The sequence below is a fragment of the Molothrus aeneus genome, chromosome 6, assembly GCF_037042795.1.
Source record: "Molothrus aeneus isolate 106 chromosome 6, BPBGC_Maene_1.0, whole genome shotgun sequence".
Lineage (NCBI taxonomy): Eukaryota > Metazoa > Chordata > Aves > Passeriformes > Icteridae > Molothrus > Molothrus aeneus.
This window is the reverse complement of record NC_089651.1, coordinates 22053834-22078715: the sequence shown is the minus strand read 5'-3', so window position 1 is coordinate 22078715 and position 24882 is coordinate 22053834. Positions and strand designations below refer to the sequence as shown.

Sequence of the window (24882 nt, the reverse complement as noted above, 5' to 3'; positions counted from 1 at the left end):
ACAAAGGTTCTGTCTGCTCTGAAGGTCAGACAAAAGGAAAATCCTTTCTGTTTGAGTCAAGATTAAAAATCTTGAGTTGGTGCCACAAATAATATCTTAACACTTCTGATGGATTTCATCTTCCATTTTCCTCTGCAGCTAAAAGCTCTGTAGAGCATCCACTTATTTCAGCAGAATAAATTTCATTTTTTCTTCTCTTTAAAAGTATATTTGCAAGCAATCAAGAAAGAAATCAACTGTGGTCTAGAGATTAAAAACAGAAGTTTCTAGACAATTGAACTATCAGGCTTCAAGTAACCTAATCCTTGAGACATTTTTGTTCAATCTCTAAACGTTTCTGGGGACTTTAGACAAAAGTTGTAACAACCAAAGTAGTAAATTGCTGAGTGATGGTTCAGCAACTGAAGCCCTGCCTTGCCAAGAGGAGCCAGAGTGGTGCCAATGCAGACAAGCTGTGAGAAAAAAAGCATAACCCCATTTCTGTCAGATAAAAGCCCACAGTGCCCAAAGCTGAGGAATGATCTTTTCTAAGGTAAAATAGAGCCACTTTGGTCTCTGCAAGGGAAGCAAAGCCAGGAGATAACTGGCAAGGTCACCAGGAAAAAATGTTTAGTGCAAAATACGGGGGTGTTACAGAGGAGCAGTCAATGCTCAGGACATTCTTTTTTACCCATGGCTGCTGCAGCACCAAGATGCTGTGTCCTGGCTACCCTGCCCTGCCTCACTCAATCGCTCTCCTTGCCCTGAGGCCTGGGAGGATTTCCTCAGGCTGGCTTGTCAGCTTATTCCAGGGTAACAATCTCTTCTCTGCCATGAACTGGCATGGCTCCATCAGTGCTCTGGAAGTGCAAGTATTGGCAAATTTTGCATTATATAGTTTGTCACACACTGTCTCACTGATGTGACCACCACTTCTCCACCCTCTCCCTCCCACTTCCACCATTTTTTGTCCCAAAAAACTGGGGAGCCTGCACCTTCCTGCACTCTCCTCTCCAAGCTCCCACAGGTGTCCCAAGCTAAAGGCATGCCACGTCAGTTGGCCTGACTGTCTCCTCCTTCACACAGATCTGCCCCCAAAAAGCAGGAGGTGGGGAACAGAAACTGGGAACCATGTAGATTCTGCACCCTAACAAACCAGCCAGCAAGTGTGGGCTGTACATCTGGCCCAGTACACCCTCTAGCAACTCATGTCTCTGCTCACTCCTGCTTTATCTTTTGCTCTCTGCATCAGAAGCTTTCAGGACAAGCCTTCCCACAGCCCTCCCTAATGATGATGAGGACCCAATGATAAGGCTCTGATAAGTCACAGCTACAAATCCCATCCCATCCAACACTGAGGCTCTTTCTAGTCCACGTGTTCTTCCAGCTGCATGGCAGCTTGCCTTGGCACAAAGCATTTCTGGAAACACATGCCCAGGGGCAGAGGGCATTTCAGAGATCAGCTGTAATGTCAATCCACTCTTCAGCATGGATCTATGCATTGCCTCCACAATGGGAGCAGAGCAACAGAACAAGCACCACCCTCTGTGACCAGCAAAGCAGCTGCACACCCAAGTTTAGATGGAAACAGCTTCCAGCTGAGCACCACTCTGGATCCAGTGAGCACTGTCTGTCAGGAGGATCCTGTGATGCGAAGACTTTGCTCTAAGTCTCGCTCAGCCAGCAATGTCTCCTGTGTGAACAGAACAAAATTTGTGTTTCTGCTGGGAAACCTGAATCAAACAAACAATGGGAGAGCCATGGAACAGACCTCATTGCTCCTTATTCTGATTTAAATTCTTCAATACAGTCCCCACTGTCTTTACTTAAAACAAGGCCTCCCATATCCCTCGTGAGGTGCGTTTCCAGCGTGAGCCACCAAGGACCTGCCAGCTACAAGGGAGCTGGCAATAACTCCACAAAGCTCTTCTGAACACTACACAGGAGGAGGAGGTAAATCAAATTGGAACACAGGGGAGAAAGCACACATCTGTCACCTTGATGAGTGGGTGACTCTTTGGGAAGGGCCAGCGCTCTCCTGGCCAACCATCACCAGGCACTCCCCAGCATGTTGAGATGATACCTGCAAGATCTCAGCAGAACTTAGGTGCAGACAGGACAGGCCAGGATGCTCCAATTTAAACAAATTATCCAGGTTGCTATGGAAACCTCAAGGATGGAAAAGCACTTTGAAAACAAACCATAGTGAGGTAGATTTCCCATCCATTCTGAAAAGGTTTATGACCAAAATAGGCAAAGTGGGTGTTAAGTGCTTTTGAGCTAAGGCAATAGTAGCAGCACTTGAGGAGGAGGCATTATGGATTCACAGCACCCATCATACATGCATCTTTTTTCCCAAACCCCAGGAGAACAGTCCTCTGTGTTTTGCCAACACTACAGTATGAAAATTCTGACTTCTTAACCCCTTCCTGGCACCCTGTCTCCTTTTCTATTACTATTGTAGCTATAAATTACCATTTGTAGCTATACTAACCCTGTAAGTCATGGCAATCAGAAAAGACACAGGTAGAATTCATCTGACATAGATGAAGTAAAATTATCAAATTATCTATGGCTTTAAAGCTAATCAAAACTGAATAACCTAAAGAGTTCTTTTTCACAAAAAAAAAAAACCAAAACAAAACAAAACAAAAAAAAAAAACCAAACCAAACAAAAAAAACAACACAAAAGAAAACCCAACAAAACACCAAAAAAAAAAAAAAAGCCCCAAAACCCAGAGGAGAGAAGCGACAGAACTTTTCTATTGATTTCAAATGGTGTAGGCTCAGATCAACCCACTGTGGCCCAGAAGTGCAGTATTGAATCAGCAACACTCCAACCTCACCAAGAGTTTGTGCTTGAATATTCAAGTATTCTGTGACAAATGATTAGAAGTAGCATGGGAACAGAGTGATGCCTGACACCAGCATGGTTAATTAATAATGTCATTGCTTATAGAGCTGCTAAATAAATGAATGGTTTCATATGGATCCAGGTGTGGTTTTTTTTCAGACCAGCTCCATCCTGCATGCTCCCTGAGAAAGGCAGGCTACTGTCCATCCTTTCCCAAGAAAGATTCCATTCATCTGCTCCTTATCATCAAATCTGAGGGCCATTACATTTTGGAAAAGGTGATGTCTGTTTTGGAAAAGGGAATCTTACCTGGGGTTATTAGTAGATTCCACCTGTTTGAAAGCCAAAGACGAACAATTTTGAAGAATGCAATTTTTGAGCATTTTTTGGAAGGGACACATACTCTGCTGAAATATTCAAGGACCCTTCCAACCCAAACCCATTCTGTATTTCGAAGAAAAGGAAAAAAGTAAACCCACAGTTTATATCTTCCACATAAAAATAGTGACAGAGAGGTGTTCTGTAAGCAAAGCAGCTCTCAGCAGCTGCTGCAGCCCCTCAGATGGATAGAATCTGGTGCAAATCACAAAAACAAAATCCTCTGTGAACATATAAATAGTATATTTTACTTTAGTGTACTCTGAGTTTAAATTATTTTTCAAAAAGTTGTTGGCTGAGAATCTCACAATAGTCCTGAGAAGGAAGAAAGCAAGCTTTTAAACTGGAAAGTAATTCTTTTGGATGACATTTTTAGAAGCACTGTTTTCAAATCCATGTAACTAGGGGAAAGGTTTCTCCACCTATCTTTAAGTTAAAGAATGGAACCTAACTGCATATTTACCATCCTAAACATGCTGCCCTTTGCACTTGACTGCAACAGCAGAAACAGCTGAACAACAGCACAAGAAACGTGCACGTTGCCCTGGTCTCTAGTGAAAAATCTTTAGGTGCCAAGAGAACACCACCAGCTCAAGAACTCTCAAATCTCACTTTTGTGCACATTCATTTTGAGAACTCAGCAGGAGGGCCTGTAGCATTCAGGAACAAATTTCTACCGACAAGAAAGTCCTTGCAGAAAGGTCTCCTGAGGAGTCCTGGGCTGGGATCTCCTCTGCCCAAAGCCATTTTCTGCTGTCCTGGCAGGCAGGGGGTTGCAATTTGTGCTACCTGGCTAGCTGACTTTTCTGGCCAAGAGGTGGGGGAAGGAAGGAAGGAAGGACCACAAGCTCCCAGCTGACAAAGAAACTTGTCCCCTAGGCCAAGTGTTCCCCTTGCAGCCAGCACACACAGGACAGGCTGGGGAATGATGCCATATGCCTTCCCCTCACTGTCAAACAGATTTGGATACAGTGAAGCTGACACGTGAGAGAAAGCAGAATGCAGTAGTCTCCAGCAACAAAAGGAGCACTGGGGGATAGAACATTTCTCCTATAAATCACTTCACTTCTGGGGAGGAAATCTTGGTCTTTTCCCAAATCAAAGGAAGTAAAGAAACTAAACCAAAATTTGCTAACATGACAAATTGAAACCAAGAAAAGGAGCTAAAAAACTGCTCTTCCACAACAGCATCAGCCTCCAGGGTCCTGCCATTAGTTATATGCCATAGATTCACTGAATTCAAATGAGTTGCAATTTCCACAAGCTGAGGTTTGGGGGTTTAAAAGTTTCCAACTCATCCCCATCTCCTACTCTTTCTTGCAGCCTGGCTGCTCTTAACACAGTTAAAACAAATGGAGCTTGTATGAAGTGATACGGGCAAAAGTGTTGCCTTCTCAGAGTACCTTGACAAATTAGCACTGTCCCTTGGTTAAGGACCCCCACTCTGTCAGGACTGCCAAACCTGGACACACACAGGGATGTGCACAAAGCTCCAATGACCCAAAGAAAGTAAATATGAAAGTGTCTGCCTCCTTCAACTCTGATTCCCATGAAATATATCACAGAGCTTAGACAAAAGTTTCAAATGCAAGGAAATAACATTAAAATACTCCAAAAACATTTCTGTAAAAATTGGGATGAAAGTAAAGACATAATTAGATAATGAATTTAAGTTTTCTAGTAACATTCATTCATTTTAGAAGAATAATGTATGGTGGTTTAGGTAGAGAAGCTGTTTCTAGGAAATTATTCTGCCCAATTTCAGACCACAGCGAGTGAAATGGCTCAACATTTATGTCTTTTATGTCATCAATAACATTAAAACATAGGCATAACTAAGTATTAATAACTTGACTGCTCTCACCAAATAAGAACTGAAACCACGACAAATGCTGGCTAAGAAAATGCAGATATTTTCCCAACACCAATTTATTCTTACAGTGAAGATGGACATTAGCTTGCTTAACAAAGTTAACGTGTTGCAAGGCATAGAGTATTTACCTGTGCTTAGATCCTACTGCAGGTAGGCAGTGAAGATGGACCAAACCTATGATTTGATCCTGTACAGTGATGATATTTAGCTGCAGTAAGAACTTAATCACATAGGCAGCACTCCTGACTTAACATCCAGACTCCAGTCATGAGCCCACTGCTTCCCAGCAGCAGGTGAGTTGCAGCAGGCAAGCTTGAAGGATTCCAGCAAGTCAGCCTGGAATCTGCTCTGAGGTGCTGACTGCTGATCTGTGGCAGCAGAGGCTCAAGAGAGATATTCTTTAATGCAAAATGCACTGACCCAGAAGCAGGGTTGTCAGATGTCTCTGTTGCTTGCCTTTGCCTTGTCCTGTCTACATGGATAAACAGTGAGGATAAAGTCTGACCACAGAGTGTATGGCAGAAGAGAGCCTTGACCCTCTGTTCCACTAGACACCAGTATAATTCAAGTAGTTATTTAAGCTATGAAACTGATTGCTTAACTGGAAAAGACCCTGCAACCTACAGATGAAAAGCAGTGTTTGCACCACCCTTTGGTGAAATGAGTAATACCCAGAGATCATCCCCAAGTGCAGCTTTCTCATTTCTGTACAGACACCCAGAGGTGGCTTTACATCACAGAATCCCATCTTGTCATTACTTCCAACAGAGATCACAACTTGGGAGTAAAGGAGAGACAAGACAAGGTGCAAACTATGTGCTCACTGAATCTGTCTGCTCCAGTTGGGACCTCTCACATCTTTCACCTGCTTTGTGCTCTTTTAAGAATAATAACTGCTCAAAAACTTAAAGCCTGTGATTTAGTCTCATCTAGTAACATATAATTTCTGTCCACATAACACAGGCAGCTTCTGATTGCCAAAGGTCTTCATAATATCAACTCTTTTCCCCACAACTTCAAGGAACTCTGTTTCTGTAAGGCTTCCTTTAAATCTCTAGCAATCTAAGGCTCTAGATCTGCTCTGGGTGTACATCCAACAATGTCCAAAGTGGCTCTTCACTTCCAAACTCCATCAGGTTCTGGATAAATGATCCTAAATGTCAAGTTTATTCGTTCATCTCTAGAATGATACTCCTTAGGCACTCGATGCTGTAAGTGGCATTAGAGGGGGGGGAAAAAGAAAAAAAAAAAAAAAAAGCATGAGCTTGTGCATTTTTTAAAATACAAGTCATCAAACAATTAAACAATGACTAAAACCTTCATTTCCTGTGATGGCTTTTTATTCATCTTTCTTAACACTTAGCTAAGGTACAAAAAGGTTCTGACTGCTCAGGGCCACTGAAAACAAGAAGTCTTTGTACATTACTGTAGACTTCCTTATTAAGTTACAACTTTTGATATTCTAAATTTCTATATTGATTTTGTTCTTTTCACTGCAGGCTGCAACTTTCGTCACTGAACTTTAATGCTGGAACATCTGAACTGATTCCTACTGCATTACTTGGCACATGAAAGCAAACCCATTGTTTCTGTGGGTGCTTTCGAATTCTCGGGCAGAAAGTATTACCAATGCCTTGGAAAACAACTGTGCCACTGGAAGCAGAATGTCCCATACCTTCATGGGAGTGCCTCAGCAGATCTGGACAATTCCACTGCAAGTAAAGCACATAAACAGTGCCAAGGAGTTCTTACCTGCCAATCCTCCTGGGTGGCTCCCTCCATCACCAACAGAGTCCCATGATCAAGTGGGATCCTAATCCTTTCCACATAAGTATAGTCTCCATCCTCTTCCTAAAAAGAAACATCAGACACTGAAGAAGCAGGCACGTGCATTTGCTAGAAAACCAGTCCTTTACAGCAGAGCTTAAAACACCTGTGAGGGAGGAGGCTCTTCCAAGATCAAGAGGTCTCAGTAAACCTCTCTGCATCTGTATTTCATACAAAGCCCAGGAGCCGAGCATTTTAACGATGAAAAGAAGCCACTGTATCTCACTGGCCGGATGCCACAGGTAAAGTTCAACAACTAGTTCCTGGATTTAGGGCAAAATTCGGGAGTGAGGGTGCAAACCTTGTGGAAACATCTTAAACAGTTCAGTGTGGAGACATGCTGCAACAGCCACCCTATAGTGGTTGTCCAACAGTTAACTACTTCATCAAAAGTAACATCTTCCTGCTATTCTGAATTTCTCTTGTTACATTACATGCTGCTATGGCACTAGCTGCTGGAATAAGTTTTTCTTATTTAAAAAAAAATCTTCTTTTCCTATAATATATGGTAAAACAAGTTGTATTAATCACCACTAAGCAAAACATAATGCTAAACTAAAAGGCAAATAATTTGCAAACTTTTGTTAAGCCTTTAGATTATGTGCAAGTATTTTAAAAGTCGAATATAACAACTAGACATAGTGACACACCCCAGCAGTGGTCTCACACATGCCACATTGAGTGGGAGCAGCAACTTTCTATTGCTCTGCACTATCCTTTCCAACTTGAAATCAGAGTTATACATTGCTCAGTGTGTAGCAGTCCAGCTTGAAGGAGGTTTGTCCTTATAAAAGTTCACAGCTTGCTGAGAAGCTCAAAATAATGGGGTAGAGTAACAAATACTGGGGAAATAATGTCCTAAACTAAAACAGTTTGATTTTCAGAAAATCACCAAGGAGTGTGTGTGTGTTAATAAATAAGATGCATAGAGAAAAAGGACTGCACTTCCTGAAATGCAAAGAGCTTGGCTGGTATCAAGTCAGTACCAGGAAACATTTTCTTATCGTCAGTGGAAACGAGAAAAAAAATTCAAAAATAGGTATTATAAACATGACTGCTGAGGAAAAGCAGAGAAATATCACTGCATGCATATTTTCTATTTCAGAGGATTACATCATTTCACTTTGTGATGGACAACAGTGGGCTTATTTTTATCCTTTGCTCATCTTAATTAAAAAGGAATTCTGCTAAGATAAATGATTTAGGAGAAAACATCCTTTAGGCTTAGAAAAGTCAGTATGTAAAAACAACAATTAGTTTCTGGTTTAAATGGGACATCTCTGAACTCCATTTTACTTAGAAAAAGAGATTATTATTTCCATTTGCTTTGCAAAGCCAGTGAAGTTAAACAAAAAGTTCTTACTTTCTTATGTGCCATTACTGTCAACCAAAGCTCCTTTCAGAACTTTTATTCCTAAAGCTGATGTCAGACATACAGAAAACTCACTTGACTTTCAGAGGTCAAGAGGTTTATGAAGAAAATTAATTTTTGGCATTGAAGGTGAAAAAGACTTTCTGGTAACAAACATGGAAAGTGCATCAGGTGACTTCTTTATGTTCATTTTGTAACTCTACATATGTACCACAAACCCACCTGTTTACAAAAAGAGGTATAGTAAAGCAACTGTTCTGCTTTTTATATATTAGAATTTTCATACTCTTGAGTTACACATTCAATACAATCCAAGCTTTACACTATCCAAGTACATTGGTTAAACTTTTTTAAAAATCCTTGATTACAGTAGCTACAGTTAATAAGTAAGGAAAGCTCAGTGTGAGTTGATGGGAAGCTGTGAATACAAAATCTGTAAGAATTCCTGGACTCCATCAAGGTTGTTTTGTTGAAAATCAAAAAGAGAAAAGATTTAGTACAAATCTATATAAATCACCCAAGTTTGTTTCTTAAGTCTCAGTAAAGTTCATTGCTATAGTTGTAGGAAATGGTTTCTGGACAGTGTAGAGGAATCTTCTATTATAAGGAAAAGTAAATGGAAACATCCTGTAGAAGAATGTATAAATAATAATGCATTTATACAGGCAAATGATGCAAAATCATTTTCAATTTCAAAAGTCAGCATTTTTCATGGAGAATACTGGCTTCTAGTCTTCTGCTTCACCTATTTACCAAGTACCAAGAGCATCACCCTTACAAAAAGTTCAAATCTTGAATTTTTCAGATTTCATCTTGATTGTATCCCTGTTCTCCAGTATACATCTCTAGCACCAGCTGTGTAAACATCCTCCTCCACAACAAAGTATTCTCACCTACCAATACTTCTGCATTGAACATGTCTATTTTCACTGACTCTGACAAAGTCCTCACTGCAGTTCCTTACAGATTCAGTAATGATGAGTATCAGTTCTACTGCCCTTTGCTCACATAATGCACTGGTCTGCCTACACAGGCCTAACTTGAGACTCCCTCAGTCCTGCAGCTGAGCACTCCTTTCTTCCCCTCTGCTTGCCTACAGCTTCTCAAGCCTGCCACTGCTGGTGGACAACACCTCCTCCTCCACTGCAGCCACCACTGTCTGTGAATCTCTTTGATGCCAATCTGAAAGTTTAACCTGCTTCATATCTTGGTCTGAATCCCTGCTTATACCATGCTCCAGATTCCCACATTCATCTTCAATTAGGTCTGTTATGACACAAAGGGTTATTTTTCTACTCTTGCCAGAAGTACTAGGAGAGCTTTACCTTCTGCTAGGAAAAAAGGACTGTGCTTCAGGTATTCATCTGAAGGACAGACCCATCTCAAGGCTGACTTTCTGAACACCAGAACATCCTGCTATTGTCTAACAGGTGTGAAGCTCCCTCCTTTCCCAGCAGCCATCAGTTTCCTTGGTTATAGATGGAAGAAGGGCAAGCAGACAGCTGGCTAACTCCCTCCCCAGTTCACATGGCCATTCTGGATGACCACCCAGCTTTCCCTATGGCACCCACCCCACCCTGCCACAGGGCACTAATAACCTCTCTGATTTGGCCTTTTCATAAAGCAGAGCAGTAGGGCTCAGGAGCTCAGTCCCTGGGTAGGGACCGGGTGCCCAAGGCCAGCTCGCTCACGCCAGCGCCGCGGGGCTGCCATCTAGCAAGCATGGTGATTATCAGCTCTATGGTGATTGCAAGCTCTCAGGATTTCAGCCCTGCTTGCTAGGTAGTGGTGCCCTGGGCTTGAGGCTGCAGCAGACGGAGAGAGAGGAGAAGGAGAAGGCGCAGGCTGTTCCACGGACATGGCTTTGTTTGGGGAGGTCCGTGACGGGTCTCTGCTCTTCTTCTTTCTCCCCTAATGGGGTACAGTATGCTTCTTTTATAGGGTTGGAAAGGATCCAAGCTTGACCAATGGTAAGGGGTTAACATGACATTGCCTAATAGGGTTACAGAGATAGGTTAAAGGGTGGAGGACAGGGAAACAGGAATTTTCTTTTGCTGTTTCAGCATTCCTATTGTTCATATTCTCCATGGTGCTTTTCCTAAATCTATGGGGTTTACTACAGGGCACCTCCCGGTGGAAGGCAGGACATCAGGTATCATCCTTGCCCCCACAGTAACATTCCCCACTCAGCTTTCAGGAGGACACAATCAGATAACCTGGCCCTGTCTCAGAGTTGAGCAGTGAACAAGCAATAGTGGAAATGGTGGTGAGGCTGTACCAGAAACACCCATCCCACAGAGTGAAACCAATTCCTCTCCACTGGCAGGATGAAGTCATGTCCAGGTGGGCCTGGGGGCTGAGGCTGTGTGGGCAATGGGAGGAGGTCACAGTGCCACAGTGGTGACACTCAGGCTGTAGGCAAGCACACGAGGACTCACTGACTCAACAGGAGCTGTGTGAACTGTGTATGAATCACAGCTCCAAAGCAAAGCACTTCTCTCCTGATTTCAGTGTAGGCAGGAGCTACAATGATGGGGGCAGGAGGAACAAGAAAGCAGGAGCAAGGTTAAAGTAAATTATTGGAACTGGAAGAAGAAAATAGAAGAAGCCACATCACTGTAGACTTTTAACCATGAAGTAGGCATCCAAAAAACCCTAGAAACCATTTAAAGCAAAGGAAAAATACCAGCTGCTATCATGTAATTGGTCCAAATAAACAGAAGAGGCTGTATTTAGAAAAAAGAATGCTTAAAAATTCCAGCAGGCAAAATAAAACTGTTGCTGGAGTCATGTTAATTCCCATGAAGTCTCCTTATTCCAGTGATGAATTTACACCTGAAATGTATTTGCAGCTTTTTTAACATGCACAGGGCTGAAATCCTAGTAAGAATTATTTCTACTTATCCACAAAGAATGCTTGGTTAAGAAGATATAAATAGTCTATGCATGTCTCTGCACTCCTGTACCTTCTATTATATGATGAAGACTTACCCAGTACAGTGCTCACCAAAAAGAAAAGCAGAGGACTGAACCTTTCTTTACCTCACCCTAGAACAATTTTCAGGATAATAAAAAAAACCACTTAAACCTAAGTAACTTTCTTTTCATTTTTGCCAAGTGAAAAAAGATTTCAGATTGCGTAATTGTTTCAGAGTGACTTATATAAACACTAGCAAACTACTAACAGACAATTGTCAAAATTCACATAAACATGTACAGAAAATGCAACCCATCAACACTACTGGTCATCTTTTCAATTACAGAAACAGGATTTTATTCACTATCAGGTTCATCCACATTTCAAGTGATAATCTAGAAAATATTTGTAGAGATACCAACATGAACTGAAGGCTCTGAAGGCTCTGATCTGGTACTCTTCAACTGCCCTTCACGCTGCCTATGTATTGTGGTACATTCAGTTTTGTACTCAATACATGGTCCCACACAGGAAACCATATTTTTTCCTAGGACCATTTATCCACAGCGATGTTCTACCATAAGTGATGTTCTCATCACTTGTATGTTCATTTTATCTTTCATCTCAAAATACTTAAAAGCACTTACAAGAACAGAGGGAAATGAAGGTCTTTGAAACCCTAAAATCTGAAATAGCACAGTGTTGGCCCTCAAACGGGTTTAATTTTGGAAGGAAAAGGATTTACTTTCTATTTCCCTCCTCAATGAAGGCTAACTCTGGAAAACTCAATGTACTGATACTGGCTGATACTGAAACCAGGGAGAGCCTGAATGCCTGTGATGACTGTTAATATTAATTCCTTTTCCCTAGAATACATTCCTCTTCCTGTAACTTGCTTTTTAAAAAAGGAATGATCAAACTTCAAAGATCTACAACCAGTTTTAACTTTCTCTCAATGAAAGAGAGAACACTACAGTACAATAGGGTATGGAAATTACTTATTTAGTACAGCCTGAAAGGTTGTAATTTCCATCAGAGCCTCTTGTAATTCCCATTTGGCAAAGCATCTATTGTCATAGGATGCTCTGAGGAAACTTAAGTCTTTGGGAATGTGCAAAGAATACATAATGTGTGCCATGTAATTATTAAGTATGAATTCCCTCAGGCACAGGACACACTTAAAAGCAACTATTCCAAAGATCTGCACATGGGGATTCTACCTCAGAAAAAGGTATGTCACTTGCAAAAGGGATACACTTCATAGCAAGACTCAGCTAGTCAGAAATATCAGGTCAAAGGTGTTAAAAAAAAGAGGAGAGCTTGAGGGATACATCTATAGAAAACCATCCATCTCTGGAAGAAATCGTGCAGTACAGCTCAAACAAGGCAGTCAAGTACAAATGGCACAGACTGAATTTCCCCTTTGCTAATAGTGGGTGTCTTTTCAGAAAATCTATAAAAAAGGTATCTTACTCAAGAACTAGGATTGATTTTTAAGAGAGAACTTGCAAAGTTTATAATGAAGTTTAAGTGTATTTTATTCTGATTCTGTTCTGATTGATGGGGAACACGGGGACCTCTAAAATGAATCCAAGCACCATTTACAGTTTTCTAGAGGAATAAACTTTCCAGCTGACATTTTATTATCAAGACAGCATCAGGGATACTTACTCATGCTATGCTCACTGACATAATAGACTGGTTATGTGATCTCATGCTCAGGGACCAAGATTAAATTCACTTCAGGCAACAAAGAATTTACAAGTTGGAGATCTGGTGAAAACTACAAACTCTTTGTTTTCTGGTTCAATTTCTGACCTTTTCTGTTCAGATTAGGTGACCCAAGGTGACTCTGGATGGGCAGGCTTCAGTATGTCAGCAGAGAGTTTTCCTGTACGCTGTTAAAATTATCACCTCTGCTTTCTGTACTACCTACTCAGAATAAATAGCAACACAAGCAGCTAGCAAACTTCTTTCCAAAGTGTCAAAGACTGCACAAGCAGAAAATTCATCTGAAACAGGACACCCTAAAATTGTATTCTCAACACATGTGAATCCTTTACTTGGATAAATACAAACTGGGAAATTTAAGCTGGCTTATAAACAAAGCGCTCTCAAGCACAACACTTTATCTAGAAAGGGACTACTGAGTCACCAATTAACTCCCAAAAGGATATTCCACAGGTCTCTTTATCCAAGTAGAGGATCTCTGTTTAGCCTGCCAGTATATGATGTGACAGCTTCCAAGGCATTTCATAGAAAAGAAATGAGCTTCTTCCCTTTGTTCACTGTCCCTCAATCTGAATACACACACGTCAAAGTGCAAACACTGTCAAGAGGATTTTTACTTACAAGAGTAGTCAGAACTACTCTTCACCCCATGTACACTCTGCATTACATAACATTGTCCTGAGTTTAAGAAAATGCAACTCTTTGATTCATTTGCACAGTTTAAGTCCACTTCCAGCATCACTGATTTCATTTTAAGTACCAGAAAGGGCCCTTATTTGGGCAGAAGGCTGCCCAGGTTTCAATTCACTGCAGCACTACACTACACTGCTGCACATTATATTAGAGTGCTCCCATCCCCATCCTCAGAATGTCACGGTCCATGCGAGAGATTTCTTGAGCCCTACACTTATTCCACAGAACTTTCCAAGTTGTGCTTTCATTAACTTAGAAATGCTTTAGTAATTAAGTTTCCTTAAATGGGGAAACCAATAAACCTGTTAGTAGCTCTAAGAGTCTCTCAGTGTGGTATGAACACTCACAGGGGAAGGTTTTTTCCTCATCTCAAAGGTCCGAGTAGCACCCAAGCTGAGTGAGGCAATGACAGGATTTTCCCCCAGCGATGGCTCGTTGTCACTGTGCCAGTCCACGCTGTCCTTCTCGCTTCGGTACAGGTTGCAGAGCAGAGAGTTGAAGGTGTGGCCAGTGAACTCCTCAATGCGCTCTTTCAGCACGCTCAGCAGAGGATGCCACTGCAATCGGCACAGAGGCAAATGTAAATGCCAGGAACAGAAGGCAAAAACCACCAAGAAACAAAATACACCGCACTTTATTCACAATAAACTTTAAATCAAACAAATTACAGCAATTCTGATGATATTTTTAGAAGAGAAGAGGAATGGGTGGAGCTTTCTGCGAAATATTCGCACCTTACCCATCACTCAATACTAAATCGTCTCTTAAAACTCTGAAGCCAGACTGCCCTTCATACTAATGGAGGCAATCAGTGACTAAATGACACTGCTCTCAGTTGCCTGCAGCTGTTGACAGAGAACAAGAGGAAATGGTTGGCATAGCACAGCCTTCTGTCCCCACTCTGTTAACACAGCTTGTTGAGCTCAACTCATCACCTCTTGGGGTTTTAACTTCAACACTGTAACTCTTCAGTGGGTCTCAAAACCAGTGTCACTGGCCCTGGATTTCATCCCTTCCTTTGCTAACACCTTGCTGAGCCCACAGCCCAGGGAAGCTCTGTACATTCCATTACAACTCAGTCCAGTTATTTAATGTTATGAAGTTACATCATGACTTTCATCTGTCAGAGTGCTTTTAAGAACTTCACAAATATATAAAGAAAAAAAAAGCCAAAGCAATGTAGGCCAGAATTTTTGCCCATTATGTAAGCAGAAACAGAGAGCAAGAGACGATAAGAAACTGATTCCAAATCTCCCAGTGCACCACTGACAGAAAAAGCAACAGACACCTGAGGATATTTTCTAGTATTCATCTCAAAAAAAACAAGGCTGAACTACCTTCTTTCCAAGCTTCCTCAAGTTTAACAGGTATTTAACTTATTGGTTACACTGCAGGAGCCTCAACATACCATCTTTCTCTAATGGGGTATTTCCAGCTAAGTCATGCCTTCAACAATTAATCATCATGTGATTAATTAATTCTAGGTAAACACAGCTTGCAGTTATGGAACATAACTGAAAAGCAGTAATACCACCCCAAAAAAGTTTGCTTTGCAACTGGGCTGCCTGAATGTGCAGAGGAGTCCAACAAGAATTATTGAGGGCACTTTTCAGTGACCAACCAGGACTATATTTCTTCAACTCCCATCACAGAAGTATGTATTACTAAAATGTTACCATACAGTGAATTTTACAATGTAATTGAAAGCCCACTACAAACCTGCAGCAGTGGAAGTAGTTTTGTTGAAACAACTCTATCACTGCTTACAGAAAAACATTTTCTAATAACAAAAATCATTGAGGCACAAACACTGGATTATATCTAGAAGTGCTGCAATCACACCAGTTCTTACCAAACAAAAAAAGGAGGGACACAAAGCTAATTACTCCTACAGATCAAGTGTTTAAGGGAATAATCAGTTTTGGCTGAGCTGTGCACTAAATTACATTTTACTCAAGATATTTTTGTGCTAGAAATCCTATTGTACAGGTAGGGACTGTACTTTTACACCACCCCTACTCTTCTAAGCTGCAGGTACTCCCACCTGCAAAGCTGTGTGAAATATCAGTGTCCCTGTGCAGTGTACCCATAGATCTGCCTATGGGCAACTTCCAGCTGGGGAAGGGCTGGCTTCCAGCTATGCAACTTCTCCAGTGCATCTCACTGCCTGCTTGAGTTTCTTCCTCTCAGTAAAAAGCAGAAATATTCCAGAATAAAAGACAGAACCACAGCCTGAGTGATTCATTTAGGCCTTGTACCTTTTGGATGAGAGAAACAAGCCAGTGGTTCAATGAGTGCTAACTCAGAGCTTGATGCAAACTGAAATGAAACCTTGAATTCAGGGTATATGGGCTCTATCCAATCTCTGAACAGCAATGGATTTCACAACAGGCAGTTCTGAACTGGATTTAAATCATTAGTGTACAACAGAATGATTTTGTGAGGGCACTTCCAATCCCTAAAGCCATTCCGCTTTCAGAAAAGCCCATCTGAAACAGTACTCACAAATGAGTGCTAAAGAAATGCTTGTTTTTCCACCAGAAGTTCCATAGACCATAGAATTTTTAACTACAGTATTTTTGAGACTACGAAATCTTCACAACTCATCATGTTAAATAGTGCCTTTCCAACTCTTCCCAAACATCCCACTTTGGCAGCAGTTCTGGGACTTGGGACACCTTCCTCTCATGCTATCCAGCTTTCAACAGTGACACCTAATTACTGCTGTGGAAATTTTAAACAAAGCAATACCAAGAGACAGGCTGATGGGACAACAGGCTGAGAGAGAGAGAGGGGGAAGGAGAGAAAACATGAACAAAACATCACTGAGTCACTTAGAAGGCTTTTAACTCTTCCAAAACACTGTGGGAAATTACATGCTACAATCTGGAGTTGCTAAGCAGATGAGCTGCTCAGCAGCTCACAGATGTGTGAATTTCATAGCATCCACATAGGAACCAAAATATGCCTAAACTTTCATTTAAGCAGTATTGAACTTAAGTGTTTCTGAAAGTAACTATTTCAGTAATTAGTATTATGGTATCTTTACAGCAAAAAAATCAGTATTATTGTGGGCAGTAAAATCTACCATACAAAGATGCTTGGAATAAGTCACACAGAGCAATTCAGAGTTTTGTACAAAGCTACAGCAACCCAAAGCAAAACTTTAAACTCTAGAGTAGTAACCTCCTTTTGACAATATTTGACAACTAAATCACGCTGCTCTCAGTCAACTCCCTCATAAAGTGTATTGTATAAAACTGACCACATGCCAGTAGAATCTGCTGCTAACAGATTCTCTAGATAGCTAGAATAGAGGATAGAGGGAAATTGTGTCTCTTGATCTCTGCAAAGGATTTCTCTGTAGACAATAATAAAACACATACAAACATATACATACATTTGGATTTGGCTGCATTGTTATTCTGGAGTATGTGTAAGGAAGTTCCCCATACCAGGATGTAAGCCGTGGTTCCTCAAAAGATACTTCTGAAAAAAACAGGAAGACTTTTTCAGTTGACTTATCAAACGATTTCAAAATGGAAAGATAATGCAATTCTGCCAAGAAACTTGATCAAAAAGATATTGTCCATTTACCTAAAGTTAAAAAAGCAGCCCCTTAACATAATGAACTCAAGTGAAGGAATTAAATTATTCAAAATCAGGTGTACATCTGCAGGAGGAATTACCTTGCCAAAATCTTGGAAACATATCAATTTTCTTACCCCTAAATGCCAGACATAGCAGAGACTGGATGAGTTAAAGATAGCAAACAAAACTGAAAATTTATCTTGCTTTAAGTTGACTTGGTTCTGGTGCCCAGTAGGCTGGCCTAAGTTGCAAGATGCAGATGGATGCACTGGAAAGGGTGAAGTAGAAAGGACTGTAGCATCCTTGGGACACTACAGAAACAAAATGTAGCAAGGCTGGACACAATATTTTGTCAAATGTGTTCGTGCTCTGTGGTGTAACACAAAGATTAAAAATACTTTTTTGGCTTCTGAAAAGACTATCTTGGCAACTATTTCTCATGCTTGACAGGTAGCATTCTCCATTATATTGTCCCTTTATTGCCAGCCAACAAACACACAGGTTGAAGACAGTTTCCAGTCCCATCCAGTAACTGCTCTGATACATTATCTTACATCAGTTCCTGACTGAAAGCAAAATTTGGCTAGAACAGGTGCCCCTTAGTGAACAAATCCAGAATAGCAGCCTCTTCACCTACTGCATACTGCAACCAATAACTAAAGCCAAAGGAAAATGAACATGCTCTGCTGGGATTTTCAGTAAAAGAGGCAAAAATATACCTCATGAAAGAAACCTCCAAGAACACAGTTTTTAAGTATTGCTGGAAGATTGCGTGATAGTGGCCAGACTAAATCTTAAAAAATGAGTGAGAAAAAGAACTGGAAATGACAGAAGAAACAGTAAAATTCCAAGATTTTTACGACAGGAGATTTTATTTTGGAAATATCCCATTTAGCTGGCAATAGTAACATGATATTAGAGGTTGAAAAGTAAGCTGCAGTAGCCTTCAGATATGCATGGAAAACCTGCACGGAAACTTGAAGAAGTGGTAACCAATTCTAAACAGTGCACAGATTCTGGTATGGAATTGACCTGTGAATGACCTGAAAAGGTGGTCACACACTCCTTACCCTGCCTGACGTGAGTGCGCTGACCCCAGGGTATGTCTTGGAGGAGTTGCTCAAACATCCAGTCTGCTTGTTCTGAGTCAATAAAGCCAGGAATCAAATGAATCCTAAGGATGAAAAAGAAAAATGGAAGGAATACACACTTCTATACCTGCTTTGGGAAAAAACTTTCATTTCCAGGATTCCCAAAGGAGTTAGAAATGGCTGTAATGCACCATATCCAAAGTCAAAGCCCAGTACCCCGTTTCTGACCACAGCCAAAAGCAGATGTGAAGGAAAGAATAGAAGGGCTCCTGTTGAGTCTTACCCTCATCAAATGAATGTAATTTCTTTTCAATACTTATAAAAACATATGACAACCAGCAACATGCCATGAATTCCAGAATGAGCCATATGCTGTGAAAAATGGCATCCTTCTGCTTGTTATTAACTTTACATCTGATAAATCAGATAGACCTGATTATGGCATTACAATCAAAATTAAGTAAATAATTTATTCACCATCTCCACATCACTTAGAATCTGACAGCCCTTTATCCCTACTGCCATTTTTGCTCTCTTTTTCAAAGCATAAGGAAAAGTATTTAACATCTCCTATAAGGACAGTATTTAACATCTCCTATTTTTTCATTTCCATATGTACATCTAATATTTTGATTGGACTAAAGGTCACCCAAGAATTACAACCACTGTGGTGGGCTGCAGAGTAGGAATGCTGCTAACAGCAGTTTACTCTCACAAGTACTTCATGCCCCAAAGACGTCACAGTAAGAGTATATAGTAAAAGAGTTAAAAAAATACACAAATGTGATTATTAACTTTCCAGAAATATATATATTCCATCAGTGTATTATGAAAACAAACTCCAGAAAATGCAGGATAACCCAGCTGACTGTGTATCTTGTCTCCTTCCAGCTGGTCAAAGCTTTTACTTTTCAAAATACTTTAAAGATTTATTTGCATCTTCAGAAGAAACTAAGATGAAGGCACAAAAATAAAATAATACAATAATCAGAAGAAATTAAATACATGCACAAAAAATTACTATGTCCTTGGCATTTTTCCCACTATTAATAAAAACCTATAAAATTCAAAAGAAGAGGCTTAATACTGATATTGCAGCTAAGTCAGCAAGGTAAAATGTATTTTAGTTAGTAGGAATCACAGAACAAGTAGGTTTTGTTTTGAAGTGCCCTGAAGCTGAAATAATTAAGGCATGGCATATAAGCACAAGGGACAATCCTGAGGTGACCACAATTGCCTGAAGTTAAATGCTTTCATTAGATTTATTTAAAACAATTCCAATTTACAGCTACAAGTTTTGGGCTGCTCTTAACTGTACAACAGACATCACACAATTGCTAAGACAGGAATACTGATCCAAATTCTCATCAGCAACTTATTGTGAATCATGACACAAATGGACAGAGCCCCTTGTCCTTATTCTGGAAAGAGCACCAGATGCAGTACACATGATAGGTCAAGAGATTTCTTTTTCTTCTCTTCAGTGCTGCTCAGAACCATCTCAGGCCCTGCTATGTGCACTCAAAAGTATTTCCAGAAGTACTCTAGACAGATGATGCACAAGAAGTGCCATGTACAGCTGATGAAGTCAAAACCCTCTGCAGAGACTGGACTTCAGAAAGCTGAGTATCACCACATTACTCTGCAAAAACCATTAACATTTCATCCACTTACCTAGAAATGCCAGTGGGTCCCTTGCTGAGCTCATACACACCAGGCTTGCTGAGGATGTAGAAAGGAAAGAGCCATCAGAAAGACAAACAAGAAATTATCTTAGACTGAGCAGCACAGACTAGAATTGCTGTAGGCCTGGACTAGGCAAAGTTTTCTTTAAAAGAGAAAAGAAAGAAAAGGGAAGAACTAATGTCCTGGACATAAAGGTCAGAGTAAGGCAGCAAGGTGTGCTGCAGAAGCCAATGAGTTTGTGTGTACTTTCTGTCCCTCCCTTCACCAAAGGCTCTGTACAGCTTTAGGGCTCTTGGAAAAAACATAAGAGGGATGTCACAGGGAACCTAAGGAAGACAAACATACATGACTGCACTCAGATTCACTATGTTTACATTTATAGATACACTGAGAAAGAAAATTCTACCAAGTCAGCCAAACTGAGCCAAGCTGGATTTTCAGTATCTCTAACTCCACCATACAGCACCACACTTTGTCACGCTTCATGCCAAAGTTATCCTGGGAAGATCCCCATTTCAACACAAAGGGTAAGTGACATACAAATACCCAGCTTCACTATGAAACTTACTATCAGCTACTTCTCTGAGTCCTGAAAGAAGCTGCCATACCAGCTATATTTCTGGTATATTCCAGAGTAAGTAATTTCTAGCATAGTTTACACTGGGACTGTCCCAGAAAAATGTACACTGCTAACAAAGGAGACATACTGGCAATTGTGCTGAACCAGAATGTTCAACTCTTCATGGTTACTGGCTTGCCAGCTATACAAAAGGCATAAAAACCAGTTAACAGACTTGGGCTCTCCTGATAACACATTCAGCTCACGATAAAAGGGTTAAAAGTCCACAGTTTCTACTCTTCCCAACCATGACAACAGTAAAGGTGCAGAGAAATCAGCAGGGTACTCACTCTATCACACCTGCCTCTGGAACTCTGCGCTCCACCTGAAAGGCAACGAGACAGTACACAGTGAATATCAAAGTACCTGGCACTCTCCAGTCAAACATCATCTCTAGTGACTCTGTGTAGCCACACACTGTGTGGCCAGTGAGAAAACACACCTCAGGGCAAGAGGGAAGCAGTAACAGCTCAGCCACTCCCTCCTCACCCCAGAAACTCTCAAATGCAGCTACCACTGCAGGCTGGTTTTTAGCCATCAACTGCCCCCTAAAGGACACTGATTTCTAAATTATTTAGACATCACAATACTTGATATTTATCAACTGCAATCAAGAAAATTCTTATTTTTATATTTATAAAAATATCCTCATGTAAGGAAAATTTCAGAACAACCCTAAGAAACATGAACAAACTGCAGGTCTCAGTCAAATGAGCAAAACATGAAAGATCAGACATAGCAGGAGCTTACACTGTAAAGCTGTCTGCACAGCTGAGATAGCTGTATTTTGTTAAGAGACAAGAGTAGTTTAATCCAGCCTTGGCTATCATTCTGCTTGTCTAAGGGATTTATGCTGCTCTTCTCTGAGCTCAGTACAGTTCTGATTTGCAAGGAGTTACTGCATTGAACCAACAAGAGCATCAAAATATAGTACTATACAGATAGCAGGTCTCTGCCACGGGGGAAAGAGAATCTTCCCAGGCCATCTTCAAGGCTTCCAAGCCTAGATGACAGCTGTTTAAACAGGTCTAGCTTAGAAAGAAGAGCTCATTATTATTTTTCCCCCAATCAAGGAAGTTTCCATACACTGCATAGAGCACAATATCCTTCATCAGCTGATGGGACATAAAGTCTACAAAACAAATACCATGCTCTTCCCCTTTAACAAGTTAAGACAGAAGACAGACACCCCACCTGAGGAAAACAAGAAGAGCTCAAATGTGCTTAGGACATTGCAGACTGAATATTTAGTAAAACATTCTTTTGGCTCTCTATAAAAGAGTAGTTTTGAACAGAGGGACCATAACCTTCTTTTCCCCATATACACAAAACAATTGCCAACTCTGTTTAACAAAAGCTCAAAGCTCAGCTCAGATTTTAAACAATTAACTATATTCTCAAATAATTGTTACCTATCATATGAAGTTTTATAACAGATAAGATTCTGCTAGTTACCCTGTAAGTTTTACCTCTGATGGCTTTTCAAAGACAAATTGCTTTTGAGTGTGAGGCTGATCTTTCTGTCTCCATGCTGGCCTTGCACCTGCAAGGGCAAGGCTGCTGGCCACGGGTGCCTTTGGTGCTAAAAGAAAGAAAGAAGGAAGAAAAGATCACATGAATTGAATATCACCATACTAAAAAATAGACTTAGGAAAAACTTATAGAATCATTCCTTGGAGTATTCTCCTATGAGTCGCAGAGACTTCAGGAAATTGCCAAACCTAAGAGTCAAAATTGCACAGGAACTGATTTTTTTATATGTATTTATTCGTTATTAATTTTGTTTCCACAAACAAAACTGAAAACGTACTTTTATCTGAAAGGATGACATCTATAACTTTTCAATTCTAAAACAAACACCTATCACACACCAGCAGAAATTGCTCCATGCAGCTAAGCTGCTTCCCTCTGTATTCCTTTTCTTAGGGAAAAAAAAAAGACAAAAATATTTTTATTAAAACAGAATTTTTAAACCAGGGAGAAAGCAGAAGAGCAACTTTGGCACACTACTTCAGGTGTTTTATTTACACATGCAAACAAGCTTTAAAATGGGCCTGAAACACAGACAGTCTTCACTCTGCGCAATTCAATGGGGATTTTTTTTTTTAAATCCCTTTAGGAATAGAAACAATGAAATGTACCTGTGACAGAAAATTGAGGCCACATGCACAAGTCAAAACAGTTGGCTATTCTCTTTCATGATTTAAAAAAAATCAGCTTGCCTAGAATGCTCAGTCTGCAGAGATATGGGAGCTTTATGGAAACTAGAATCAATGAGTGGAACATGTTTTGAGCATGTTCACAAAAACAAACCAGTCCCTCCTGCAAGACTGGAAACCTTCAAAGTGCTCCTCTGCCTCTGCACTCTTTGGTTTCAGTGTTTGCTAAAACCACTAAAACTCCATCCCTTTTCGCTACTTCTCTTTGTTTTAGAATGTTTTCCCGTGACAAGCCAAACGAAGGCACATAACGCGTTTTATGGATAAGAAGCGGCTGACTGTCCTTAGAGAAGTCCCCTGCACCAAACTCCACTCGTCCCATTGGAGCTGCCGGAGGTGCGCCCGACGCGCTCACCTCACCGTGCGCCTCAGCACACACCCGCACCCTGCGTTCCGCAGCCAAAATCGCCGCACCGGGGGCACAGGCGCAAATTTCCACTGAAAAACTGGGTTCGAACACCTGCAGCTCAGTTACCGACGGGAACGGGGGGAACGGGGCCGCGCAGGGCGGTCGGAAAGTGCAGCCGGAGACCGGCGCCCGTGCCTGCTGCTCGCCCCGTCGCGCCCAGGCCGGCGGCGGAGGAGTCCGGGCCGTCGGGAAGGAAAGGAAGAGCGGCTGTGAGCGCTCCTTACCTGCGGGCCGCCCCGCCGGGACGCCGGCCCAGCCGCCCTGCACCCGGGCCCGCTGCCGCCGCTCCGCCATGCCCGGCCCTGCCCAGGGCCCCGAGCCCCGCCCGCGCCTGGGCCCGGCCGTGGGGCCGCGGCTCCGCCCGCCCGCCGCGCACGCAGGGGCTGAGCTTCCATTAAAGGCGCCCCGCGCCCGAGCCGCCTCCCGCCCTGCTTGTCCCGTTCCAACAGGGGATGAAAGTGCAGCCCAGGTCTTGCACGGCGCCGGGAAGAAAAACCCTCTTGGAACCAGCAAGGCACGGGGCTGAAGGCACCAGAAACCCCCTCCTGTTTTCTGACAGGTGCCCAGGGTAGTCCCAAGGACATGGACAGCTATTAAATGGACATTACCTCCACCACTGAGGTGAACAGACATTCAAAATCAAAGTCGAGGTAATTTAGGTTAAAGTGTAAATAAAATTTAGGTAAAAAAATAGTTTAGTGATGCCCTGCTGCAGCTTGGAAAATAGAAGACCTTAGGGCACGAGAGTGGGAACCCAACCTGCCGCCTGACACCATGTGAAAGGGGACCAAGGGCTCAGAGAACCTCCTTACCTCGGTGCCTCCCTCTGTGCCAGCTGGATGTGCATGCTATTCCCTCTGCAATACCTTTTTAAAGACCTTCAGTAGTTAGAAAATTGTTCACTGGAAAGAAATGTTTATTAATAGCTTAACAGTACTAATAAAATTTGTATTCTGCTTATTTAAAGCATCGGCACCATAAAATCATAGAATATCCTGAATTGGAAGGGATCCACAAAGATCATCTTAAGTTCAGCTACTGGCCTTGCACAGGGCAGCTCCAAAAATCACACCATGTGCTTTTTGAGTGTTGGCCAAACACTTCCTGAACTCTGTCAGGCTTGGTGCCATGACTACTTTCCTGGGCAGCTTGTTCCAGTGCCCAAACATCCTTGGGGTGAAGAACCTTTTCCTAGTATCCAACCCAAATCTCCCCGGACTCAGCTTCATGCTGTTCCCTTGGTTCCACAGGGATCAGTGTCTGCCACTCCACCTCCCCTTGTGAGGAAGACCATGATGAGGTCTCCTGTCAGTCTCCTCCAGGCTGAAGAAACCAAGTCACCTCAAACTGCTCTTCACAAGGCTTCTCCTCCAGCCCCTTCATCATCTTCACAGTTGTCCTCTGTACACTCTTCAATAGCTTTGTATCTTATATTGTGGCACTCAAAACTGCACATAAAGTATTCAAGGTGAGAGTCGGTGCAGAGGAGAGCAGGAGAGTCACCTACCTTAACTGGACAGAGATGCTGTGCCTAAAGCACCCCAGATAGGGGGTAGATGACAGCCAGGAAAACAAATTAATATAAGCATTGATTTTGGCATGTAAATTAGAGTAATTTTCATTGTTATTACTCACAATGAAGG

General features: G+C 41.6%; 1 protein-coding gene across 1 annotated transcript; it reads right to left on the bottom strand.

The window, feature by feature from the left end:
- Positions 1 to 4982: 4982 nt before the first annotated feature.
- ALKBH3 (alkB homolog 3, alpha-ketoglutarate dependent dioxygenase) lies at positions 4983 to 23553 on the bottom strand. Its single transcript, XM_066551760.1, has 9 exons — positions 23464 to 23553; positions 22081 to 22193; positions 20902 to 20936; positions 19981 to 20028; positions 18286 to 18389; positions 17025 to 17113; positions 13972 to 14181; positions 6837 to 6935; positions 4983 to 6293 (listed from the first exon to the last, which is right to left on the bottom strand). The coding sequence occupies exons 1-9, from the start codon at positions 23531 to 23533 to the stop codon at positions 6201 to 6203; spliced, it is 861 nt and encodes a 286-aa protein (XP_066407857.1). The 5' UTR covers positions 23534 to 23553; the 3' UTR covers positions 4983 to 6200.
- Positions 23554 to 24882: the final 1329 nt, after the last annotated feature.

Coding starts and splice junctions, on each gene's coding strand:
- ALKBH3 (XM_066551760.1), bottom strand. CDS start 23,533: ATGGCGGAGCGGCGGCAGCGGGCCCGGGTGCAGGGCGGCTGGGCCGGC. Junction 18,390..19,980: donor GGACCCACTGGCATTTCTAG/GTAAGTGGATGA, acceptor TTTCATCCTTAG/GATTCATTTGATTCCTGGCT. Junction 14,182..17,024: donor CAATGCAGCCAAATCCAAAT/GTATGTATATGT, acceptor TGCCGATTGCAG/TGGCATCCTCTGCTGAGCGT.